Source organism: Doryrhamphus excisus, chromosome 23, assembly GCF_030265055.1.
Source record: "Doryrhamphus excisus isolate RoL2022-K1 chromosome 23, RoL_Dexc_1.0, whole genome shotgun sequence".
Lineage (NCBI taxonomy): Eukaryota > Metazoa > Chordata > Actinopteri > Syngnathiformes > Syngnathidae > Doryrhamphus > Doryrhamphus excisus.
In genome coordinates, this window is record NC_080488.1 from 12,148,001 (window position 1) to 12,173,949 (window position 25,949).

The following is a 25,949-nucleotide window of genomic DNA, read 5'->3' on the forward strand; positions in this document are numbered from 1 at the left end:
GGGAATGTTATGGCCGCAGGGCGTGCATACAGTATTTACAACAGTCTCAGTGAGTAACGCTCACTAGACTGTCAGCGCTATCCTTTGCATGTCAGAGCAAGGAGCGTCCCGTGTTAATTGACAGCCGGCCTGTGTGCGCACGTGTCATGTCACCTGCTTTACCAGGTTTGGTAATGCTTTCACATTGCTAGCATTCCTTGCGGTGGGAATTGATTTATACATAATCGATATAGAAGCTCAGCCTTTGATGTAATCGTTGACAAATGTTGACTGTGTGGCCGTTTTGAAGCCTGCATCAGACCATGAGGCTCCAATCACTGATGAATGCCAGCAAACCATTAACATGCTCTTCTACCAAAGCTTCCTTTACGGCTCTGCTAATAGTTGTGGCAATGCTTCGTGTTCAGGAGAGTACAGAAAGAAATCCGTGAGGGACATGAATTTAGCCTGCATCGACCACCAGGTCTTTCTATTTATACTTTTTTTGCATGTGTTTGCGACTTTTAAGGCAGTTAATTGCCAGAATGTGTGGGGGAACGTATGCTGGTGGCGTTATTATTGGATGATTGGAGGTTTGCGAGGGGGGGGGGGGTTACTGTGTGTGGTGGATGTGCAGGCTGGCGGACAAGGGGGTGGTCAGAGGACAGGACCTTTCTCAGAGGAGTGGCTGTTAACCCCTGACCTTGCTGGTTAAGCCTGCAGGGTGGTGGCGGTGGTCGTCGAGGCGGGCCATGGGTGGGGTGGGGGCCTGCACCCTGATGTCCGTCTGGTTCAGGGGCACATGATGGCAGGCAGAGGGGGCGGCGAGGTGTCTAATCTGGTTTTTGTCTGTGAGGCGTTTTCACCTCCCCCACCATCCTTCCTCTGAGAATAGTGTTTGAGAGGCAGGACAATGTCAAAGGGAAGTGACTTATTTTATGAGCCATTTAAAGGGGATGGTGGTCTCCCCACAAAGGAACGCCAGAGAAGTAGTGGAGTGCTGATGAATGCCACGACACACAGTCACATGTTTGTTTACAAGGTGCTGCTCTTTTGTTTTGGCCGCCATAAATGGCCGTTTTCTCCTTCGGAGTGACACTCTAACAATGTTCCGTCTCTGTCTTCTGTTACATCATTGAGGACTCGGGAAGCTGAAGAGTTGAGCTCGCTAAAAGGCGCACCAGGCCCCCCCCCCATCGCACAAAGACTGGTGTCAGTTATTGAAGAGAAATGACGGGCCAAGCCGGCGGCGTGGAAGTGACACCGAAACAAAGTGATGCTGACTTCCATCACTCGCTTGTGCCTCGCAGTCTGGAGTATTTTCTCCCAGAATGCCAAGAAATTGACTTCCAAAGTATGCATGAGCTAAGAATCTCGAGGTCTCGGAGCGTTCAAGCTAACAATACGACATTTGTATGGACATTCCTGTGAAATATCCAGCATCTCACTTTTATTTGTGTACTTTGGTAAGTAGGGCTATTTTCCATGTGGATATAGCCGTTCTGATTGTACTGCTGTGCCGTGTGGCCCCTGCAGGAGGGTGGAGGGCCCGGGTGGCTGTTAGACCTAAGAGTTGAGGTGTGTGTGTGTGTGTGTGTGTGTGTGTGTGTGTGTGCGTGCCCTGTGCTCCCACCGCCTCCAATCACGCAGGTACAAAGAGCCATGTGTTGAGCGGTGATGTGATGTGTGAATATGTTTAAGTTGGGGCGGCCAACATTTGAATGTGTGTACAGGAGGGGGGGGGGTCTGCTGGGGTGGAGAGAGATGAGTCTGGGGAAAGACTGAGAGAAGTCATTTGAGGCCTATATGGACTCGATCCCAGACAAAGTCCACTTGATGGAGCCAAGGTGCATCCTTCGCTTGGACGAACGCAGTATGACTTGGATATGAAATATGATTATTCACCCCAAGGTTTATCAATGTAGCCATTTGTTATTTAAAAAGAAGTTCAAGCTCGTGCCCATGTGAGCTATGCATGGACCTGTGCACACACAAAGGCCTCCAGTTGGAAAACCAAACACGCTGTTGGTGCATACATGATGTGAAAGGACCCCTGTGTTCTCCAAAATGGCAGCGGCCACCATTTGACACAAAACATTATTGCAGCTGCAATTTTGCATTCTGTCTCCCTTGTGTATTAATATTGAAATGTACTCATGACAAACTTGACCGTTTAGGGTTTCCCCGAGGATTTTTTTGTAGCTGTGGTGGTGGGCTGCATGGGAGGGCAGACTGCCGCCCCTGCGTCGTGCCACAATAATTTTTTTTGTTATGACAAATAACTTTTACAACTTATTTGTTTATTATAGTTGACTTATTGTTGTTATTGGGGTTATTGCAAAAGGTTTTTAAATTTGTTGGTGCAAATATGATTTTTTTTTTTTACCCTTCATATTTGGGGGTTACGTTCTGGGGTCACCAGCGAATTGACCAAATCTGCAAGTATTAGAGACGCCCATAAAAATGTCTATTTTTGACACATGGTTTGCTTGTTGGCCACCATGCTGCTCATGCTGGTTGCTAGATGGCCGCAAACTGTGGGATGGATTTCCTGCACGGAGGCGTGTCTGGACGTGGTGACGTCAAGCAATGACGTGGTCCTGGGTTCAGTAAATCCATTCCATATTTTGCAGCCATCTTGTGTAACACTTCAATCAATTTCAGCAGAAGTAAGACAGACATGGATGGATGGGAAATTTCAGATTTCTGGTACTTCCCATGCCTTGCTCGTGCGACCTGGCTGCATGAAAAAAAACACGCAGAAAATAATTTGCATCTCAATTTTCTTTCTACGGGCTTTGTGTGCGGTCTGCGGGTTTGAAAATTCTGTCTCTTGCTTTTTTTCCCCATTTTTGCATGAAGCCACCACATCTGTCAGGATGGAACTCCCCCTTAAAGTGCACTTACAATCTGAAACGTGAATTTATGATATTGGTCAAAGTGACTCATATACAGTACATTCATATTGATAACGTGGCATAGAATGTAGCATGTGTGTGCAGCAGGACTGTACTTTAAAAGTGAGAAAATTTTCTATAAAATTCTATTTCAAAAAACATTTTTTGTATCAAAAAAGAATGGAACCATAACACAAACATATTGAACCGAACCGTAAATTGTGTGTATCATTGCACCCCTAATATTCTGTATATACAGTAAATTATTATTAACAATCAATTAGATTTTTTTTCTATGGGGAAAAAATTAGAAAATTAAAACAAAAAAAATGTCACCAGAGGCTGTGACTCATGAAACGTGGATGTGAAAGAAGCCAGAAAGAAGTCTGTTTGTGGTTAATTCTGTGATTGAAGGGATGACCTTGTTACTAGTCCACTGGTATGAGTCCACCGATTTGTCACGGTTTGCCTTTTCTAAAAATTCTGATTGCCTAAAGAGTGCAGGTTTTCTGGGGTGTAACATGTACTATGATGCATGATGTTATTTTCACGTGCTTCCTATGTCATCTCTTCCAGGAGCACCCCTGAAAGTCTGTCCGCAGGGTTTCTCCTGCTGCACGGTGGAGATGGAGGAGAAGCTGAGCCAGCAGAGTCACTATGAGATCAAAGCTCCCGTGTCCAGGCTCAGCACCAATCTACAGTCCACCTTCCGGCAGAGGCACGAGCACTTTGACAGTAAGCAAACACACACCCGTGCAAGCCACCGTGCACTTCCAGGCTACATTTGCCACAAAGTGTCCCCACACCGGCAGCAGCGGCACACGGTGCTGGAGTTTTTTGACAGACGCTCCCACCTGCCAGTACGTTGCCCTGAGCGGAGACAGTCAGTCTGTGTCCACTGGCGTGTCCACCTGTCTCTCAACATCTAAGTTCCCTCCCTCAGCGGCCCCCTCTACCGGCTCCCCTTCTCTAGAGAAGCACACACGGACCACACACATCTCCCAATGCGGTCTTCTCCATGCTTCCATCTCCTCTGTTTGAGCATATGTGTATGCCTGCCTGCAAATGGTGGCTCCGATTTCACTTTTAGGAGGGCGGAAGCACTTGGGAATATGCAACACAGCTGAAACACACAGGAAGTGGTGTCCATTTTTGACTACCGAGTAACTGAGCGACTGCTGTGGTTCTGATGGACTGAGGCCCGATGAGGTTGAAGGACGGGGAGTCCATTTAGGAAGTGTTACATTTCAGAAGGTGGGTGCATGGGGTGGGTTCTGGCAAAAACCGGCCATGTTGTGATGTAGGTTTAGCGGCTATGTGTGTGCTATGCGTGTCATATGTGCACGCCTGCGTACCGGCGGGTCACAGACCTTAACATCTTGTGTGTCTGTGAAAGAGAGGCAAGGATCGTCAGTAACAGGGTGCGTGTGTATTGCAGCCAGATGTGAACAGGAATGTGACGTGCTGGAATGCAGTGGCAGCTCACGTCGTCCCACCCCTCCCTTTCTCCTCTCGCTGGCCGTTGTCCCCATCTGATGCTTTCCCCGACATCGCCAGGACTCTTCTTTCAAGTCCAAGCTGCTGTCTTGTGTCAATGGATTTTATTTGTGATGCAACAGTAGTTGACATTTTTGATGGTAATGGTAATGGTAATGGTTTTATTTCACATTCCAATTGAGTGCATCCCATAATCAGTTCCCAGTTCCACATGTCCAAAAGGAGTAGGAAGAAGCAAAGCTTATTTAATCTTAACCCTCCATCTGGTACTTTTACAATCAGTAATTGTTACATTTGTTCACTTCCTGCTTTCCATAATCCAGTTTAGTTTTTTATTTTTATTTTTATTTTATTTTTTGTCCCATACCAAAGTACTCGGTGATATGAGCATCCAATGCCATAATGTGTACCATAGTGCGTGTCAATATAGTGATATATATAGCACATCATGACTGGTTCAAGACTCTTCATCCTTGTATTTAGCAAACATCAACTGCTTGTATTGTTTCTTGAATTGGATCATCGTTGTGCATTGTTTGACTTCCTTACTCAATCCATTCCATAGTTTGATTCCACATACTGAAATGCTATGGCTAGCATAACGTAGTCCTAGCATAGAAGTGTTTTAAATGAACTTCTTCCCTGAGATCATATTTCTCCTCTCTTGTAGAGAAGTATTTGATGATATTTTTATTGCTTATTTTTAGCCTTATGCATTATTTTAGCTGTTTGAAGATGAACTATATCAGCAAGTTGAAGTATTTGTGTTTTTAGAAGTAAGGAGTGTGTAATATTACATACAGGTAGTCCTAAGATTCATGGTTACGATATATAACTTATTAACTTATTAACCATACAAAGAGAAAAAAGGAATGACAATACTACTTTCAACAGTAAAGAGTAAAATACACAAGCCAATCAGTACACTTTATTACTGTGTAATACTGCAAGTAGCCCTGATGTGATGGTGAAATTCTACCCTGCTTTTCATTTACCTGTGGCGTAACACCCCCCACCCCACACACACACACACAACAGGAAGCTGGCGGTTCTACTTGTACTGTTAGATGTGGTATCTCTTTACAAAGGGCCGCTGCTTTCATTTGACACCTCTCACCGCTTAAAGTCACATGTTCAGGTTGGCGTCCTCTTATTGACGCTTTATATGCCAAGACACAACGTGCACGTCCTCGTATTAACTCAGTGAACACGACAGCGACAGTGATGTCACATGTGCATAAACACAGCTGCAAATATGAATGAAAACATTCATAACTGCATGCCTTCCACAGTATCAAACCCAGGAAGTCGTGTATGTGATTAGACCCGCTGTCACCGTGCGCCCGTAGCTAGAAGTCACGGCCAATTAGAAGCCCCAAATCGTTCCCGGTCAATGTTTGCCACGGTCTGCCTTATTGCTGTGACCCTGTCCAGCAGAGCAGGTCTACGTGTGGGACTGAAGAATGTGGATTAAGGCTTCTTACACGGGACACCCATTGCCTGAGATCCAGCAGCAGGAGGGTCGGAATCACATCCCATGAGAAAAGAGTGAAGAGCAAGGACTAATTGGCACAAATAGGGGTGCAATTACTGCTTGGGTTGGGACTGGGAGGAGCAGAGTTTAAAGGAACACGGGTGGGGGTGCAGGGATGAGGAAGTGGGAGGAGTTCCGCTGCCCTGTTCCTGTGATGGATTAAGATAATTGCTCATAATATAGGGCTCCGGGATATTTATATTTTACACCCAGTGTGGAACATTTCAGCCATTTTGCAACATCCAGCCACAGTTAATTGGCTATTAATGACTTATTAATAATGCAGGTCATGGTCTCCTTTCATGACTTTAAACTTGTTGCTACTACAACATTCCCCTGTTGTGGAACTTCTCCTTTGGGTCTCTTGTCAAAGGCGAGTGGAACGTAGCTTTGTGTCCTCTGCTGTGTGTGTTTGTGCGAGAGTGTGAGTGACTGTGGGGGGGGGGACTGCAGTGTTTCCGGTATCCGTGGCAACACAGTGGCGATTTGGAGTTAAAAAAAAAGAAAGCCCTCAACTTAACCCACTCCATGCTGCTGCCCCCCCCCCCCTCGTTTCTTTTTAGTGTGTCAGTGTGGAGTGGAAGTGACAGCATTACGAGGGGTTGTTTGTGTGCGCGTGTGCGCGTGCATGCTGGTGGCGGGGAACGTTTAGTGTCTCCTTCTGGGAGAGTATGGGAACTTTACATTTCAAAGGCAGGCAGAGGGCACCCGGAGAAACTGCAGTGGGACACAAGTTTTGTGTGCAGGGCAGCCGGGGGGGGGGCAAGTAAAAGGGGGCCGGGCGTCCGCTCGCTTGCATGCACGACTGAAGGTGAAGCATTTTTCTGTGACTCTGTGGAATTCTCATTTTGTTCAGATTAAGAGAGTTGGGGGTGAGGGGGGGGGCTGGATTATTGGAAGGTGGGACAGGGAGGGGAGTGATGGACATTCCTCAGGATGAAGTAGGTCATTGTTCCCTGTCCACTGAAGAGAGCTCTCTGAAGGAACTGATGAAGTGAAAGCAGTGTAGGGATGGGTGGAGGCGTCCAGGTCCATATATGGGAGGGGTGAGGGTTCTCATTATTCAGTAATCCTATTGAAAATGCCTCTGAAGGACAGTCCAAGAGAAGCCAGAAGAAAGGAAGGCAAATGGAATGTGACAACAGAAAAATGCCATTGATGATGGTCAGTTAGAAAGGGCTTGGTGTTGGGGGACATCTCCGCTGAATGGTCTGCAGAGACGAGGACCGGTGCCCCTTCTGCACCGTGGAAGGCAGGGGCGATCCGGATCATCTCCTCATTTTTAACCCCCGGTTACATAACCGCCCAGGTTGTATCATTGTAGATATTGACTCCGTATGTCAATATTATCACAACAAAAAAGTGCTATGGCGGTACAGGTGGTCCTCAAAGTTCTGTTCCTAGTCTATGATATAAGTTGAGTTTTAGTGGAAGTGGGAACTTTGACCTAAAATAAAGTCTTTCACACTGTACACAGAACACAAGAAGAACATTTAAGTGACGTGATTGTCTTGCAGGTCTTTTTACCTTCTTAAAATAATGTCCAGATCTTGTAGCAGCGCACAGACTCCACGACCCCTCGAGAAAAACCTATTCACCTAACCACAGACTCGGCGGTTGAGTGGTTAGCGCGCAGACCTCACAGCTAGGGGACAAGGGTTCAATTCCACCCTCGGTCATCTCAAAAACATGCTAGGTTAATTAGCGACTCCAAATTGTCCATAGGTATGAATGTGAGTGTGAATGGTTGTTTGTCTATATGTGCCCTGTGATTGGCTGGCTACCAGTCTCTCGGCCGAAGACAGCTGGGATAGGCTCCAGCACCCCCGTGACCCTCGTGAGGAAAAGCAGTAGAAAATGAATGAATGAACAAAATAATGTGTGCAACCAGCAGGCCGGAGTTTGACCCATGTGATGTAAACAATTAGTCAGTCGTTGTGGCCACTCCTATTTCTGAGCAATATTTATAACATTATTTACAACATATTTATAACGCAAATCTTTTTTCTTTTTCCCCCACAGAGTTTTTCCGAGAGCTTCTGAAAAACGCCGAGCTCTCACTGCACAGCATGTTCGTACGAACGTACGGCATGATGTACGTGCAGAACGCCGACCTGTTCAAGAACTTCTTCCAGGGCCTGACGCGGTACTACTCATCTGGCAGCTCGGCCGTCAACCTGGAGTCCATGCTGTCCGACTTTTGGGCCGACCTCCTGGAGAGGATGTTCCGTCTGGTCAACGTGCAGTATGAATTCAGCGACGCCTACATGGAGTGCGTCAGCCGTCACACGGAGCAGCTGCAGCCCTTCGGCGACCTGCCTCGCAAGATCCGCATCCAGTTGACACGCGCGTTTGTTGCCGCTCGCACCTTCGTGCGCGGCCTAAATCTTTTGCCGGAGGTGGTGAATAAAGTCTCAACGGTAAGTAAGAAGACGTACTTTTGACCTTTTTCATCCACAAGTTGGTGATAAACGTTTGACCAAGAATGCGGTCTTGTGTTTTCTTCCTTGGCTGCGACTCCCTTCAACTCTGAAAACATAAACCACTTAGTTTCCTCTGCTATGACATGTTTTTCCACTGTACTGAGTGATTAATTGATGATTAGATTAGACTGTTTTGCTAAATAATGGCCTGTGAACTAAATGGCCGCAGTCAAAGTCTGTTACTGACTGAATGTTTGTCTTCTAACCGCCCTGCAGGTCAGTGCGTCTCCCGGCTGTGTGCGAGCGGCCATGAAGATGTTGTACTGTCCCTACTGCTCGGGCCAAGTGGCCTTGAAACCCTGCCAGAATTACTGCCTCAATGTCCTGCGGGGCTGTTTGGCCAACCAGGCTGACTTGGACACAGAATGGAACAACTTTCTTGGTAAGCGACGATGACAACCAGCCCCCCCAGGAGGGAAGACATTTTTTTTCACAAGTTACGATGGAACTTAGTGTTTTTTTAAATGGTGATAATTGCATTTGCAATTGAACATTGCAGGAACAAGTGAACATTTTTCCCAGTCTAAATAAGGGAATAGAGAATAAAGTCAAAATTACGACAAGAAAGTTGTAAATTGTTGGAAAATAATAATAATAAAAAAAACAGCAGAACTGGAATGGTTTTAAAAGTTTTAATTTTGGGGAAATTACATTGCATAAAAAGGTAATAAGAATGTGGGTTAAAATATATATTAATATAATAATATTAATATATATATATATAATAACATGAGAATAAAGTCAAAAACATCAGACTTTAATGAAAAAAAAGTTGCAATTTTATGGAAATGAACTAAAATCTTGGAGTTGAAATAATTATCATAATATTTTTTGTAAAAGTAGCTCTAAAAAGTTAATAATAATGTGGGTTATAATATATATTGTAATAACATGAGAATAAAGTAAAATACTTTAATGGAAAAAAGTTGCAATTTTATTGGAATGAGTTGAAATAATTATCATAATATTTTTTTAAAAGTAGCTCTCACAAGAAAAAAATCTTAGTGACTCCTAATGTAGCCAGCAGTACATTTAAACAATTATACAATATCCAATATTACAATATGTGCACCAAAACTATACAATGAACATTATAGTGATGTAATTCTATGTGGTCAAATGTTATTTATCACTTTGTCCTAAATGACTGCTGACAAACTGGACTAGATGCTCTTGGTGTTGTGAAAAGTGGAGATGTCAGAAGTTTATACTTTGCTTCCACCTACTGGATGCTAGTTGTAACAACAAGACATGACTTATTTTCACTAATTATTATTTCTTTATTCTCAGATGCCATGCTGAGCCTGGCTGACAGGCTCGATGGTCCCTTCAATTTCGAGTCCGTAGTGGATCCCATTGACGTGAAGCTTTCTGATGCCATCATGACAATGCAAGAGAACAGCATGCAGGTTTCTCAGAAGGTCCGTATCCGTTCCGTCTCTTCAATAATACAGATTTGAAAGTACGCAAGTACAGATTAGCTTACTTGTTGACACATGCTTGCAGGTTTTCCATGGCTGTGGTCAACCTAAACCAAGCATGGCATTCCGCTCCAAGCGTTCTCCCAAGGAAACTAGCTTTACCGGCCGCTTCCGCCCCTACGGTCCTGATGCAAGACCCACCACCGCTGCCGGAACTAGCTTAGATAGACTGGTAAGTGCTGAGACAACCCAGTAGACCAGTAAGTGTCTTTTAGTGGACGCTGAACCTTTAGTTGTGTATTTCTTCCAACAGATGAGTGATGTCAAGAAGAAGCTGAAACATGCCAAAAAGTTCTGGTCCACGTTGCCAGACACTGTGTGCACGGGGGAGAGGATTGCACCTGGCGACGATTGCTGGAATGGGACAGCAAAAAGCAGGTAAATGATTTCATATCCACATTTCATACATTTTTGTTACGTTAATTAGCCACTCCAAATTGTCCATAGGTATGAATGTGAGTGTGAATGGTTGTTTGTCTATATGTGGCCTGGGATTGGCTGGCCACCAGTCCAGGGTGTACACCGCCTCTCACGTGAAGACAGCTGGGATAGGCTCCAGCCCCCGTGACTGTATTAGATAGTAAACCAGCTGATTTCGGTGATTTCTTCACACAGGTACGAGTCGGTGGTGATTGGAAATGGGCTGGCCAATCAGGTGTCCAACCCCGATGTGGACGTGGACATTACAAAGCCAGATATTGTCATACGGAGTCAGATTGCGGTTTTGAAGGAAATGACAAGTTGGATCAAAGCTGCTTGCAGCGGCAACGACATCTCCGTCGAGAACGGTGAGGATGCTTGCCTTTCATTTCTTCATGTCAAAAACTTCTACTAGAAAGTACCTCATTTGTTTTGTTTTTTTTTTTGCGTATTCAGACGAGGAAGCCAGCGGAGGAGAGGAGAGCGGCAGTGGCTGCGATTCTCCATCCTGCGACACGGATCGGGACATCTACTTCTCGACTCCAACCAACCCGGTGGATCCCAGAGTCAATCTGGTTCACGCTGAATCGGCTGGTGTGGCCTTGCAGGGAAGCATGGCGCTGGCGCTCTGCGGGCTGGCCCTGCTTTTTGCCCACTTGAGATAAAAGGATTTGTGCGGCGAGAAGAAGAGAATGACTTGGAACGATGGAGTGAAACTGTCAGAAAGACTTTATAAAGACTGCCTTCAGGACCTCAGACAGTCTGCCATTGGGGATGGGGGGGGTTGAGGACGACTCTTAATAATACAATAACTTCACTTTTAATCATTTGCATGTTTTACGGTCAACAGTGTCCAAAAATCTTGAGTTTTTTCCCAAGAAAGGCAACTTTTACTCGCTCAGTTGGAGCGACTCTATGCTTCTGGCTGCAGCAAAAAGAAAAAAAAAATGTAATTGTCTTCTTTTGGTAATTGAATACTCAAGTGTGCTTTCTTCAACACATAACACCTATGACAGGACATATCTTCCTCATCTTTATGTCCTCACAAAGACACGTATTTGAGCAGTTATGTGTGTTCAATCAAAACAGTCATTTAGCAAGCTGTGAATCTCTGCACGAACCGACATCCGCCAGTACGAAATTTGGAAAATGGAGTGTCGTCACTGCTTTGAAACGGTACTCCATTTTCTTTGGAAAGACAGGGCATCTTCTCATCATGGAGATTCAGCCACATCTTACTTAGTTTAGAAGATCAAACCCGCACAGTCTAATCGGCTGTGAGCTTGGACTTTTCTCCTTGGGCAGTTCAACAGTTCATACGCTCATACCTCATGCGTTCTGTCATTGTCAGTGCAATCAAGTGATACGGAGCTGGAAGTGTGTGATGGAGATGTCGATATGTGGGACTTCCGCTCCCCAGGTGAGCGGGGATGGGGCCTGAGAAGGAGAAGGAGAAGGACTCCCCCTGGTGTTACCCCTGAAGAAGAAGGCAAAACTTACAAGTCCCGAATGCCCCCTTTTGTGTGTACTGTAAGCTCAGTTCAGGACTGAAGATGTGACCATGTAAGCCGTACGTGTTGGAAAGATGACAAATTAATTTGACAATTAACTAGACAAGAGAACCAAAAGAGTGCTATGATCACATTTGAAAACATGGTTGGATTTTGAGCTGTTTTTTGATATGAAGATACTACTACTAGGTACTACATTGGGTTTGGAATGCTAGTTGTAGGTGGCTCCTTGGATTCACACCTTTTACCTCTTCAATGGCCTTTTTCAATGTAATTGGACATGAATCTACCTAGATTTATCCGCACAGTCTCACCATTTCAACTCATGCTTGCGCTACCCGAATGAATACCGTGTATTTTGCCTGATTCCTTTTTTTTTTTAAACCTTGGTACAGAATTGGCAACATCTTAAGATGAAACGAATGTAGATTTTATTGAATTATATTGTGCTGAAATTTGTTAACAGCTAAAAAGCACAACATATTTTTTGTTGATGTCATCTCTAAAGTTGTAGCCATTGTACAGTAACTTATGTCTTTCTATGTTGTCATACTTTAAAACCGGCTAAAGACTATCTATAACTTACAGTATTCATTGCCACTTCAAGGTCACAAAGTATTTGATTTTTTTTATATATATATATATCCAGGGGCGGGGTTTAAATATGCATTTTTAAGATTTTTTTTTTCAAGTTTCTTTGCGTGTTTTCACTTTGGCTGGCAGAAAATACTGTAAACCACTTCTTTTTTTTTTTAGTTTGGCTCTGAATTTGACGGGTTGATTGTAAGCTCACAACAAAATGTCTTCCAAATAAGTGAGCAGTCCAGTCACGAAGCAGTGAGAACATCATGTTAAATATGTCACTTTGAAGGAACCCCTATGCAAACTGCCTTGATTTCAGATAATGAAGCTTGATTTGGCATTTCTTCATCACCAACAATGTTTCTGTGTGCCGCCGTGGCGAGTGGAAGACTGGTGTCTAGTCAAGGACCCTCCCCTCTCCAAACAGCTTTCATGGTAAACCTTGTGGGGAAATAATGGCACGTCTGTGCTTGCGGGCCACAGCAGCATGCTCCGACAGGCGGGAGTCGGTCCCGCTGCAAATTTGGAGCGTTTGAACCCCAAGTCCGGTTGGACAGTCGGTTCGAAGCCTTCCATCAAAAAGAATGGACTCATTCTCTGAGGAGAGAGTGTGTGAACGACTGAAAAGAAGGCGAGAAGTGTAAATAAAGAGCAGCCGCTTTAGATGTCTCTAAAAGAGGCCGTAACTGTACACCAGATTTTTACTTGTCAGAGTATCTCCAAAATGTTATGGAAAAACAAGATGAGATAGATGTTAAATTGTAAGAGAAAATGTATATTAAACAACATTTCTTAGTCTTGTTAAAATAAAGACTGCCAATATTTAACTGGTTGTGAATGTCTTCATTTGTGTTGTGCTCTCTGGGAATCATGGGAAGCGTGGAAAACCTATGGAAGACCAGACCAGGGTGTACCTGCTGACGTCTTCAATAACCTGTCATGAGTCTCTTGCAGCGCTGTGGAAGAATTTTGGCTCACTCATCTTTGCAGAATTGTTGTAATTTAGCCAATTTGTGTGTTTTCTTGCCTGAACTGTCTTTTTAAGGTCATAGCAAAGCATCTCAATATGATTCTGTTCAGGACTAGGTCGCTCTAAAGTCTTCATTTTATTTTTCTTCAGCCATTCAGAGGTGGACTTGCTGGTGTGTTTTGGTTCATTGTCCAGCAGAACCCAAGTTGGTTTCAGTTTGAAGTCATAAACAGTCCAACATTCTGCTTCAGGATTGTTTGAATTCATGGTTCCATGTATCACGGCAAGTCTTCCAGGTCCTGAAGCAGCAAAACAGCCCCGGACCATCACACTACCACCACCATATTTTACTTTTGGTAAGAGGTAACTGAGACAAGTACCCATGACTAAAGAACTCAGTAGTTTTGAACGACTCTTTCATGACACGCACATCTCCAAATTACTATTACTGTATTATAGCAGTTGTATACCACATAAGACCATAATGATACTTTAAAATAATCAAATAGTTGTTTGTTATTTGTTTTCATTATTTTTATGGAAAGAATGCTTTTCTAAAACAGTTTGACAAAAACTGAAACATTGATTTATTAATGTAAATGTATTTATTTGTTTAAATTATTTTTAAGTCAGGTAAAGACATTCATCTGAAAAAGTTAGAGTTTTATTTTCTCCCACAACGTTTTAAATAAATACAGTCAATTTTTTTTGCGTGATGAGTTAAAAACGTAATAGGGTATTCCTGCACTTCCGTTTGCTCATTCACCAGCGTAACTTGTGTACCCATGAAATGTGTCCGGCGGAAGTTGGGCCCTCGGCCTTGTTGTCACAAAAGAAATGGCGAGCGGCATAGGCAGTGAGTATTGTTTTCTTACTCCCTTGCATCATTTTTTGTTAGTTTGTAGCATATTCCATGAGTAAATGCACTCCAGACCTTACTGTTTAATTTAGTTTCGTTGAAAAGGTGGTTGTTTAATGAAACGCTACATCGCGTTGCTGTATGTGTCTCATGATTGTGTTCCCCCGTAATAACAGCGTTAAGCTAATGCTGATTGAATATAATCTGTTTCTTATTGTTTACCTCGCCATATATACATGCTTATCGCTCCCTTTACTCCCTTTATATAAACCGTTATTTCACTACCTGGCATGCCATTCCATGTAATATAAATATAAATTAGATGTAAGCTAGTATCAGTTGTGCTAGCTACCTATCGTAGTCTGGGATCATGAAAAGCTCAATTGATAACATTTTCAGTTTTGTGCATATTATATATGTCTTTGTGTGCGCTGTACTTGTAAACATTATATGTTCTGGTTTTATTGTTTTGAGCGTGGAATTTTGTTGGGACTGAATAAATAAATAAGTAATTACCAAACCTTTTCATGTTATCAATGCACACTGCGTCTCTTCTATTTTCCAGAACATAAGATTGTGAATGTGGGGCCAACTGAACCATGGTCAGTCCGGGAAAAACTGTGCCTGGCCTCTTCTGTTATGAGGAGTGGTGACCAAAACTGGTAAACAGAAATCTTCCACATGTGTTATTAATGCTCATTATAATTCCAGTGTGTTTTTTTATCCTAAGTCATTCAAATGTGTGCCATTTTTGAACTTTGTGATTGTAGGGTGTCTGTTAGTCGAGCCATCAAGCCTTTTTCTGAGTCTGGTCGCCCACCAGACTGGTTCTCCCAGAAAGTAAGAATGCATGGGTTTACTGAGGTCTTCTCAGGATTGAGATAAATCATTCATGTCTTTATTTTTCAGCACTGTGCCTCACAATATTCTGAGCTGCTAGAAGCCACAGAAGCCCCTAAGTCAGTAATCATTCCAACAATATACAAAATTAAAGCACTATCTATCTGTCCGTCTTTCTGTCTTACTTTCTTTAGAACAGTTTTAATCTGTGTTGGATTGCTTTTGCGTTCCAGACGTAAGCGTGGTGAGAAGGGCGAGGTGGTTGAGACCATCGAGGATGTAATTGTCCGCAGGCTAACTACTGAAAGGATAGAGGAGCTGAAAAAACTACTCAGAGAAACCCAAGAACAGTACAGGTAAGCTGCACCCTTAAAAGAAAGACCCTTTAAGAATTTGTGATGTGACCTTTAACACTCTGCATTTTCTATTTGTGCAGGAAGTTGAAGAAGGAGGTGGATCTAATACAGACAGGCCACATGGACCCCCAGCTGAAGGAGCTGTGGGCAGAGATCACACTGTAAGATGACCCTTTCAGACCATCATCGCTCACTTTTTGAAACTTCCACATCTTACAGTATTTAATTTCAAAATCTTAAAATTACAGAAAAAAGAAGCAAGATGAGGAGGAAGCAGACCAGAAGAGGAAGGCAACAGAAATGGCATATCAAGGTGAATTTGATTGTAAAATTAAATGTAAAATATTTATCCTAGACTTTTGTATTTGGCAACTGAAGCTGTTTCTTGTTTTGTAATGAACTATTCATTAAATAAGGTGCTTAGAGTGCTGTGAAAAAGTGTTTGCCCCCTTCCTTTGTCACACTAAAATGTTAAATATTTATCAATGACAACACACAGTTTCAAATGAAACGCTCACAAACTGTCGTGTCTTTTAGCCCGTCAGGCGATTAAAAACACCCCCAAGCGTTTGCCGAGTGTCACTGTTCGTTCTCCACTGGGCGCCAGCCCCCCCGGCATGGACCCCCAGACTGAGTCCTCTGCCCCCACACCACCCATTGACCCTGCGGTTATTGCCTCAGATGACACCAGCACACACTCTGTAAGTGTGTGCTTGGATACAATATATTCTTTTGCCACTTATTTATGTGTGACACAACCAGGTCATTTTTTTTTATTATCTTCCCTTGCCACAAGGTCCAAGGCGTAGGGGCTTTTCTCCCAGTGGCAGACGCCCCAGGCCCGGGTCTGAAAGATGGAGGGCTGGCCTCTTTAGTAGATGATTCTCCACAGAAGAGGCTACTGTCACAGAAGGCCACGCCTCCGCCTTCTCCTCTCCTATCAGAGCTGCTGAAAAAAGGCAACCACATCTCGGCCAGCACCCACCTTGTGAGACCCAGCATAGCCTGTATTTATTTCTTCATTCAAGGATATCATTAAGTCACCTGATTTATGAAGCAATCTATTTTTATCTGCAATATTTCAGTGTACTTTATAGTTACCTGCATGGCTATATTGTATATGAGATTATATTTTACTCTGGTATTTCACTTTTTTCGTGAGTAAGTTTACAGGTGCTAAGGAGTTATAATCACAATAGCAAGACCAAAGCTGTCTGGTCATTTGTTGGTCATTTTATAGCAGATGTCGTTGGATCCCTGCTGTTCATTTTCCTGGATAAGAACACAGTTTTGCCATGACAGGTTGCTGACGGAGACTCATCCGGAAGCCTTAGTAATGGACTACAGACCGCTACTGCTGTCGCCACGCCGTTACCATCTGGTCATGATGTCATCACAGGTAAATGTGCTGTTGTAACTCAAGTTATAATTATGGAATTATGGGAGTGTCTTTGAATGCAGCTTGTCATTCTAACTCAGTAGAATTGCACTTTAATTCTTTGTTGCTGTATTTGGTGAGTTGTCAGACCCCTTGAGATTCTCTTGTTTTAACAAAGCGACACCAGTTATGCAAATTAGATGATGACATCATGTAGCCAAGCAACACATTTACAGTTGACTGTCCGTTAGTGGGGGTTTTTTGGCTCAGGTCTTTGATTTACAGCATGCTGTTTCAAGACTGCAACACACAAAAGTTGTACTTCTTCATGTACTGCATTTGCAGAGGGAGAAGTCGAAGCTGCAGTGAAGGCCGAGCTTGGTGAGGAGACCGGATTAGTTGAGGAGGACCTTGTAGCTGTGTCTTACATGGGAGATGAACTAGATCTGGATACTGTGGGAGACATCATTGCCATCATAGAGGAGAAGGTACGCGCTGTATCTGCTATGCATGCCTTTTTATGATTAAATTATGATTCATACTGAGAGCTTTAAAGGTAATTTCAGAAAACACAATGAAGCCCATCATCCAAATTACACTTGAATCCAGCTAATTAGATAAAGTCTAATGAGAAGTGGTACCGGTTGTGCTACCAAGGTTGATGACTCGGTGGAGGCTTTGGATGCAGCAGCAGTGGAAGCAGCTCTGTCTCTGTGTGAGGAGGCCGTCTCGGAAGGCCACACCCTCCCGGGACCCTGGGAGACTCAGGAATTAAAAGAATCAGACCAGACATCCACAGTCGAAGACCCTGACCCCATACAGGACCCTTGTGACGTGACGAGTCTCTCCGTCCCAACCCCTGTCGCCGTGGAGACGCAGAGTCAACCCGAAACCCCAAACGCAGACGAACAGGTCAAGAGAAATTGTGACGAATCCGAGACGGAAAAAGAAGCAACGTTGTGTGGCACCTCGGACGATGTTGCGGCTGGAGATGAGGTTACAGAAGAGGGGACAGCAGAGAAGGAAGACGCTGATGCCGTCGTCAAGAGTGAAGTCGAGGATTGGAACCAACCTGAGGCCAACCCGCCCTGCCTAGGTGCACATACAAAACACAGGCACACTGAAACTGTTATTATGATTTTCAATGTTGTACTTTTTTGATCCACAGACTCTGAGGACAGTTCTGTTTCAGGCAAAGAGTCCAAGGTACCAGATATAAACATTCTTGCACGCTTGAAAAACCAAATGATGTAATTTACCGTACTTCTGTAATCTGTACTTTATGTGCTTGACCTCAGGAGATTAAGGAGGAAGAGGTGGGGAGTGAGTGTGACCCCGAAGAGGGGATGGAGCTAAAAGAGCAGTGTGGCGAGGGGGAGGGTCCCTATTTGTCAGAGGTGGAGCGGGCAGCCAGCGAGAGCGAAGACGGCTACGGGCCGCCCTCTCAACGCTACATGGCCGATTCATTGGCGAGCAGCCCTGCCTCGTCTTCCCAGCTGTGCGTATCCATCCATATGTGCTCATGTCTTCATGGTCAATTATGAATTATGGCAGCCATACTTTAATACATTTGTTTTATCCTCAGGTCTACATGTGGCGAGGACCAGGATGCCGTGCAGGCCCAGAAAATCTGGAAGAAAGCCATAATGCTGGTGTGGAGAGCGGCGGCGAACCACAGGTGGCGCTCTCTAGCGACTGTGCCTTTTATATAATCTCGCTTAATTCACACTTTGTTTCCACTGGAATTCAACTATGTGAATACGATTTGTTCCTCAAGGTATGCCAGCGTCTTTTTACAGCCTGTGTCAGATGACATCGCCCCTGGTTACCACAGCATTGTACACAGGTGAGATTACACTCTACCAACGCTCCATTCTCACAATTTAGCTTTGTCACTTAAAGCAGGGCTGTCCAAAAAATGTTCACCAAGGGACCCGCATAAAAAAACTGAAGGGTGCAGGCAGTTTCTGTAAATAATTATCTTTTTTTCTGAGCTGCTAGATCATAAAAATATACATTTAGATAGTTAAAGCCCCCTGGGCGCACATCAGGGCACCCCTGATTTTAAAGCATCCAGCCAAGGCCAACCTTGTTCATGATTGATGCAGGCTTTCTTGACCGTCCTCAATTTTCCAATACTGTACAGCCAAATGTAAAAACATGTTTCATAGTTAACCTGCTCTATGCTAATCTCTGCTCCTGTTACAGACCAATGGACCTATCGGCCATAAAGAAGAACATTGAAGCCGGTGTGATCCGAACAACGGCAGAATTCCAGCGCGACATCATGCTGATGTTTCAGAATGCCGTCATGTACAACTCCTCGGACCACGACGTTTACCACATGGCGCTGGAGATGCAGCGGGACGTCCTAGAGCATGTCCAGCAGTTCCTGGCCACCCAGCTCATTATGCAGACCTCAGATAGTGCCATCTCCGCCAAGAGCCTCCGTGGCCGGGAGGGAACTCGCAAACCAGGCGAGCCAGCTGAGAAGGTGTGTTGAGCAACTTTGATGAGGAAACAATGTTACGTCTGTTGTTTGAACTGGGACAGTGCGTTTATGTTGGGGTACCAGGATTGGGACAAGTACCTAAGCTGCAAGATAACAAATTCTAGGTTCTATTATTCCTCTATGACTGAATTGAGCCTGACCATTTTACATGTACAGTAAGTTCTTGGAACCTAATAAATGTAATGAGTTTGGATGCCCGGGGTCTTGTAACGTGGATACATATATATATGACTGCAAATATGATTGCTCAGAATGGCATTAGTCTTAAGAACATATGGATTATTACTGCTTAAATCTCAACAAATCTCACTCTCCCTCGGATTATATATTTGTTGTTGTGTTAAAAATGTGCCTTTAACTTCGTCTGTGCCTTGCATTGTACAAACAAATCTTTCCAAGGGACACCATTGAAGAAATGACACTTCGTACAATGTAAAGTAGTCTGTGTACAGCTTGTATAACAGCACTTTTGTGTGTGTTGATGGTCAATTTACAGTTATATCAGCTGTACACTGACTACTTTACATTTCTATCAGTCATTTATTCACTGTTGTTTTGCCAACGAGTATTCTCCTTTACCAGCAAATGCATAATATTCACTAGTAAAAATATAATTTTCCCGAAGTCATACGTGGGATTTTGTTTTGTTTGATTTTGTGTGTAGCTGTTAAGTTGACCACTTTAGTAAACGTGTGGTCAGAAGTTTACATACACTCAAGTCATCCTAAAGTCATCCATTTTTGGCTTTTAATGATTCATCACAACTGTTCTTTTCCAAGGTGGAATGCTTTTTCATGATCATATTCAAAAACAAGCGTGTGGTGCTAACTCTTGGCTTGACTCGAGGTTTGTGTTGTATGATTCCACCTCAGAAAAAGAATGGTTGAAATAAATAATATAATATTAAAATGACATTTCACACCCATGATGAGTGTATTTAATTCTCTGACTACGACTGTATGGTTTATGGATATGAATGTATTAAAATGTAAGCGCACACACCTCACATGAGATGTGATCTGTGGTCTGGTCTCGCTGTGAACTAAAATAACAAAACAGCTCTCCTCTCTAATCACCCTGAAGGGCTTTTGTGCAATATTCCCTGCATGCTCCTCTCCTCACTAACCTCCGTATGAATCCTCTTTTTGGTGCTTTTTTCATGCATGTTCTATGGTGTGGCTGGTGGAACATGGTCCCTATCGGGTCCTACCTTCTAAAGCACCAGTCAATATGTTGGGCTTGCGTCATTTTTATGTCGGGGTCCGGAAGTATTTGGAGTGAATTTGTCAGGTGAATCTGAAGGTGACAGAAGGCAATAGTATTTATCCATCCAGGCCAGAAAGTTCTAGTTTCAATATTTCATACAACCGTAGACTTGCCTACATTAGACCATCTTTTTTTGACATTTTTCTGTACGGCAAAGTGGAATCATGGAATGGCTTTGCGAATTAAGATGAAAAATATTGTCCACATGTGCTGCACAAGGCTGATCTTGTAGAGCCTGCAGGGGACTGTCAGTTTGGGGGTTGCTGCTGTGGGAACACGCTCTGTGAGGAATCGGGAAACAGTGTGTCGCTAAGCTTGTCGCTCGATGGCAAGGTCTGACCACTGGTGATGGTCACGGTGGCAAAGAGTCGATGATATCTTCTCGGGTGCCGGTTCAAAGTTTTCCGTAAAGGGCTACTTGTGGTTACTTCAATGTCTTGCAGTGTGTGTGAGTTCCCTACTGGCCTACTACTATCAGCTGGCATATCCAACTTACTAGCTAAGGGAAAGTCATAGGATAGCCTTTGTTTCATGTCAGTACTTCAGCTTTACTTGTCGTCTTATGCATGAACAGTATAAGGTGCTGATGTCCTGTCTTTGTCTTGCTATTTATCGTATATCTGCATTGCTTGTCTGGACACTAATTTCAATCAATGTCGCTTTTGTGTGTGTGTGTGTGTGTGTGAGAGATTTCGCTTTCTCTTCTCACGCCAATGTTTGTCCTTCTGCAGGACTTGGTCCCAATGGCCTCTCCTGCTTTTCTTCTCTCTCTCTTTGTAAGTATGCAGGTTCTCTCCTCTCCGTCAGATTTCATCAGACGCTGGCCACGCTCAGCACACACATTCTCTTATTGACGCCGACTCATCACACGCCTTCTCTTTTCAGTTGTACATTTGTGGCATTATTGGAACCGTATCATCATCATATCATCCGAGGAAAGACCATTTAACATATGTTAAGGTCAACACATTAGCATGATCTTATGGCCATGCGGCTTCAGCTGATTGTTGGCATGTAGAATTAGAGATAGGGCCTAAAGTGAAAGTAAGTAAATGTAGTTCTCCCTACACAAATGTCTTATTTATTGAAACTAAGAATAAAAGCGACTTTGGAAAGTAACAGTCCTCCATCCACCAATCAGCAGACACCGTTACACAAGCAATTCTGTAAATAAAGACCTTCTCATTAAAGCGAATTCCTGACTTCAAATAATTTCTGCATTTGAGTAAATAACAGGAAGTGCAGTATGCAAACCTGATACAAAGCAACATGGTCCAACACGTTTAAAACCAGCCATCATTTCAGCTCGTCTTCCACTGGGATATTGTTGCGTGTTTTGCTGGAATCACAGCATCTTGTAAGCGCACGGGGGGGGGGATCAGGACCTGTAGCGGACCAATAAAGCTTTCTTTCTCCCAGCTTTGGAATTTGCTCCAGTGACATTTCATCACCCAGCCAGCTGGATAAAGACCCATGATGCTTTGCTGTCTTGATTTTGTGTGCGTCTGCATGATCTAATTTCTTTTCTTCTCTTCTGTTGAAGTTTCATGTGATCATCATTCTTTTATGTTCTTCATTTGAGGAGGAAGCCGCCTGAGGTGGACGTGTACTGTACCCTGTGTGTGTGTGTGTGTGTGTGTGTGTGTGTGTAAAGGCCTCCGTTGCATCCCTTCACTCTGTCCAGCTAACCCTTGACCTCGGCCAACTTAAATGTTAATTCTTTTTCTTGCTCTTTTCTTTGTTTTACCCCGCTTCTTCCTCCTCCCTCTCACCTCTTTCTCCATCATAGGATGGGGGCACCAGGGGTCGCCGTAGTGCGATGGAGGCCGACCTGAAAATGAAGAAATAAACTTGGAGGCAAAACCCTGGAGGCCAAGAAGGCGGAAATGATGTAGAGAGGGTTTGTTCACTCTATGGGCCTAGCGTGTTAGCATCTGTGCTAGTGCAGTTGTTAGTTCTAGATGAGCGTTGTGAGGATGTGTGATGTGTTTTGATAGAGCTGCATCTCACTTAGGACCTTGGATCGGATTCGGGCATCTATTGGGTGGTGCATTCATTGACATGAGGGATTGAGGGATAACCCGTATGTTCCTTTCCTGGCGCCCTCCCCTATTTTAATAATTTATTTTCAAATGCAAATGTGGACAGGTATGATTGAAAAGATGAACTTGCTGTGATGCAAGGGGTGAATTTGAATTCCAAATGACATTGAACTAACCCACCAATCCAATGCATACCTGTTCTGTATGTTCTCTATTTTAGGACTTTAAATCCAGTATTGTTTTTTAATATCTCGTTTGATATTACATCCATAAGTATCTAATTTAACTACTCCATCATAAAGTTTGTTCATCAGTGTCATTGAATGCACCACCACTACTTCCAAGTGGATTTACAGTATGGGAACATTGCCCTGCAGAACATCTGCAAATCCAACCTGTTAAGTTATCATCACGTGCTTGATAGAGCGCTTTGGAAGACCGAGTGGCCGAGTCAGTTGTTGCTGAAGTACTGTAGTATTGCTGTATCCCGACGTACGACTTGTAGGGCGTTGCCGGAGTGTGTGGCGTGATAGCATCAGAGACAGCTTGTGTAATGTGTTCTAGATGAAAGTCAGAAAACACCTTTTTGTACTTGTGACGGACCATCAAGACTTAGCGTTTGCGTAGCTCATTTATGTATCATACTGTATGTTTTGTTGTACATTTGTTAAATAAAAGATTTCTTCTAATCTTTGACCATTTTTTACTTTGTTTTTGCATTTGGTCAAATTGAGGTGTACCTTTTGTTTTTTACTTAAATTCTTCCAACAAAAAATAGTCTAAATCTAAATATTTCATTCCAGACACCCAAAATCTGAATTACTTTTACATGTATGAATAGTCATAAATAGTCAGCCCCATAGACAGAGCCTTCTCCATCGCTGCCCCCACCCTCTGGAACCCTTTACCCCTTTCACTAAACCAGTGGTTAAATGTTTACAACAATAAATCAAGTCATGTAAAAAAAAAAAGATTTTAATGAATTAGACCTGCCCCTTCCAGAGGGGATGCTTTCAGTGTACAGACTTTTGTGCAAAATGGTAATCAAGTTAGCTACAAGCATACAACGTAGGAAACTACACACACAAAAAAAACAGGAAGTACCAGTGAAAAAGTGCAAGTGGCTCTAGTTAAATTCGTGGATGACAGGGCTGGCAGAAGAGTAGAGCTTCCTCTTCACCAGCTTGTACTCTGGTCTCAGCTTTAGCACTTTATTGCTCTCAAAGATGTGCTTGAGTGGCGGCCAGCCGTGACCCCGGTCTGCCTTGAGCACCAAGGACAGTTCAAACGTCGGGGTGACATGGGGGTCGGGGCAAATGCTCCCCAAAGACTCCAGGCCGTCTTTGGTCTCCATGAAGACCCTGATGGAGGCACCCCGAAGCCCGCACGGTTCATCTGCGGACGAGCGCAGCACATCTCGGCCAACCCTGGCGGTCATCTGTCGAGGGAGCAGCAACACGTCGCAGTGAAGGACGGAGGCCTTGGCCTCTGACAGGCAGCGCTCGATGTGGCGGGTCACATCTTGTTGAAGGAGCTTCTCCTGCTCCAGACCAGCATCCATGTTGGGATCTGTGAAGGCCAGAAAACTGTTAAAAAATAATTTTGGTGTATGATGACAAAAAGTGAAAACGCTTTTTAAATTTAATTGCTGCAAGCATATTTTTTTATTTCCACAGAGCTGAGAAAATGCCGAGTCATCAGAATAAAGACTATCAGCTCAGCAGGTCATCAGCTGATCCGACGACCGCATCACTTGCATCAGAAAACCTTCCGCGATAAACTAGTTCCTCTACCACCTTGAGGTCAGTCTCTTATAACGCCACATCTACCGTGACAGGCCTGAATTGTTATAGGACTCGTCAAAACATTCAATGTCATACTTACAAGGTGAAATGTTGTCGGTATCGTCGCAACTTTCGACGCTTCCCCGTCGCACAAAGCCTCGTTGTTGACTCGACGGCGGTGCGAGCCTGAAAAAGTACTTTCCTATCATGTCTATGAGGCTTTCTTCCTCTGCCAACACGGGCATCCCAACTCCAAAGAGCAGAGCCGTGGTATAGACCATCCTAATTCCTGCTCGAAGACCTGCGGTATCTCCTCCCAACGATTTATCGCTGCGTTCTCCATGGAATGAATAAGCCGAGAATGGAGGACAGCGACGGGCTTTTATAGTGGGTGTTCGTTGCATCAGCTAAGCCAGTACGCGTGGGCGGGGCTTAAACACCGTCAAAAAGTTTCCTGGATGTCTCACGCAACATGTCCGGACATTACATGGATAACAGGTACGGAGAAACGCAAACAAATCACATATACATATATATACATATACATATATATACATATATATATATATATAGACAGCCAACCTTTTAAATGAGTATCATATAAATACATGTTGATATTGTGTGTGTAGGGAATGCAGCCATTCCTCAATAAACGAATATGTTACGAATTCAAAGTAAAGGAAATGAAAGCTATAGTCAAAGGATAACAAACCACATCTTGTAATTGCATTATAAGAATTTACAGTATATTATATTACAGTATATTATATAGTAGATGATGTCTATAGAAGGTCCACACTGCTGCTAAGACATTATTCAATTTACATTCAATTACATTACAGAAAACAGTCCAGAGTGCTGTTAAAGCTCATAAAAACAGTAATTGTTGAATCATTTTTGAATTATTTTAATGTGGCATCTTGGCCAAAATTAGCTTTTTGATCAGAATTGATCAAAAAGATTGATTGATCAGAATTTGTACATAAATGCCATATAAATAACATCTCATGAAACATATACTTTTATTACAGGTGGTTTGGAAATGGAATGGAGTGGAAACGTAACAACGCCGTGAAGTGACCCCTCAAAGCTGTGCTGGAGTGGTCCCAGCAGGTCTAGACCCGCGATGTGAGGCCCGACTTACTCACAGGTGAGCAACACCTGTCTGACATGGGAGTTCTGTAAGTAACAAATACATTCACTAGTTTCTTGTCGTTTTGTTGTTGAGATACTAAGGTGTGTTTTTTGTTTCTCCCACTACTGGAAAAAAACAGTCTAATAAAAGTAATTAGCTATGCCATTCATGTAACATGGCACATTTATGGGATACGTGTGGAGTCATACAAATGAATCAACAACATATGGAAAGCACCGCGGAAGGCATGTATACTTGATGACGAGAAACCGAAGGAGGAGGTTAGTCTCACGCTGAGTCACTTCTCAGTCTTTCAACATGGAGCCCATTTGTCATCATCAAATGCTTACCAGTAATGTTAGCAAGTGTCCAACCTGTTTAGCTAGGGAAATCATGTCAGGTGAATCAATCCAAATATTGACA

At 43.5% G+C, this 25,949-nt stretch overlaps 4 protein-coding genes across 5 annotated transcripts in view; 3 read left to right on the forward strand and 1 right to left on the reverse strand.

Annotated features, from left to right (window-relative positions):
* Window positions 1–13,211, forward strand: part of gpc4 (glypican 4) — a 29,298-nt gene extending 16,087 nt beyond the window's left edge. The window contains exons 2-9 of the mRNA XM_058063478.1: window positions 3,453–3,611; window positions 7,930–8,327; window positions 8,607–8,772; window positions 9,681–9,811; window positions 9,897–10,043; window positions 10,125–10,249; window positions 10,487–10,659; window positions 10,748–13,211. Coding sequence (XP_057919461.1) covers window positions 3,453–3,611; window positions 7,930–8,327; window positions 8,607–8,772; window positions 9,681–9,811; window positions 9,897–10,043; window positions 10,125–10,249; window positions 10,487–10,659; window positions 10,748–10,956 — 1,508 coding nt within the window. The 3' untranslated portion in view covers window positions 10,957–13,211. The remainder of the gene's footprint in view (window positions 1–3,452; window positions 3,612–7,929; window positions 8,328–8,606; window positions 8,773–9,680; window positions 9,812–9,896; window positions 10,044–10,124; window positions 10,250–10,486; window positions 10,660–10,747) is intronic.
* A 902-nt stretch (window positions 13,212–14,113) lies between these two features.
* On the forward strand, window positions 14,114–23,269 carry brd8b (bromodomain containing 8b). Of its 2 annotated transcripts, XM_058063847.1 has the most exons (19): window positions 14,114–14,210; window positions 14,779–14,875; window positions 14,984–15,053; window positions 15,123–15,172; window positions 15,287–15,409; window positions 15,490–15,570; window positions 15,658–15,722; window positions 15,947–16,110; window positions 16,206–16,397; window positions 16,712–16,808; window positions 17,133–17,275; window positions 17,445–17,883; window positions 17,956–17,993; window positions 18,086–18,285; window positions 18,373–18,465; window positions 18,565–18,633; window positions 18,996–19,281; window positions 21,297–21,341; window positions 22,355–23,269. In XM_058063847.1, exons 1-19 carry the CDS (start codon window positions 14,192–14,194, stop codon window positions 22,412–22,414), a joined length of 2,331 nt encoding a protein of 776 aa, XP_057919830.1. In that variant the 5' UTR covers window positions 14,114–14,191; the 3' UTR covers window positions 22,415–23,269. The 2 variants fall into 2 exon arrangements, with proteins under 2 accessions (XP_057919830.1, XP_057919831.1); XM_058063848.1 differs by lacking the exon at window positions 21,297–21,341 and having other exon boundaries at window positions 22,355–23,268.
* Window positions 23,270–23,566: 297 nt separating this feature from the next.
* si:ch211-39i2.2 (DNA damage-inducible transcript 4-like protein-like) lies at window positions 23,567–24,786 on the reverse strand. The gene is made up of 2 exons (XM_058062877.1): window positions 24,492–24,786; window positions 23,567–24,176 (listed from the first exon to the last, which is right to left on the reverse strand). The coding sequence occupies exons 1-2, from the start codon at window positions 24,670–24,672 to the stop codon at window positions 23,734–23,736; spliced, it is 624 nt and encodes a 207-aa protein (XP_057918860.1). The 5' UTR covers window positions 24,673–24,786; the 3' UTR covers window positions 23,567–23,733.
* A 662-nt stretch (window positions 24,787–25,448) lies between these two features.
* Window positions 25,449–25,949, forward strand: part of LOC131110134 (ubiquitin-conjugating enzyme E2 D2) — a 41,349-nt gene continuing 40,848 nt past the window's right edge. Inside the window, exon 1 of the mRNA XM_058062879.1 lies at window positions 25,449–25,541. The gene's annotated coding sequence lies outside the window, so the exon portion shown is untranslated. The remainder of the gene's footprint in view (window positions 25,542–25,949) is intronic.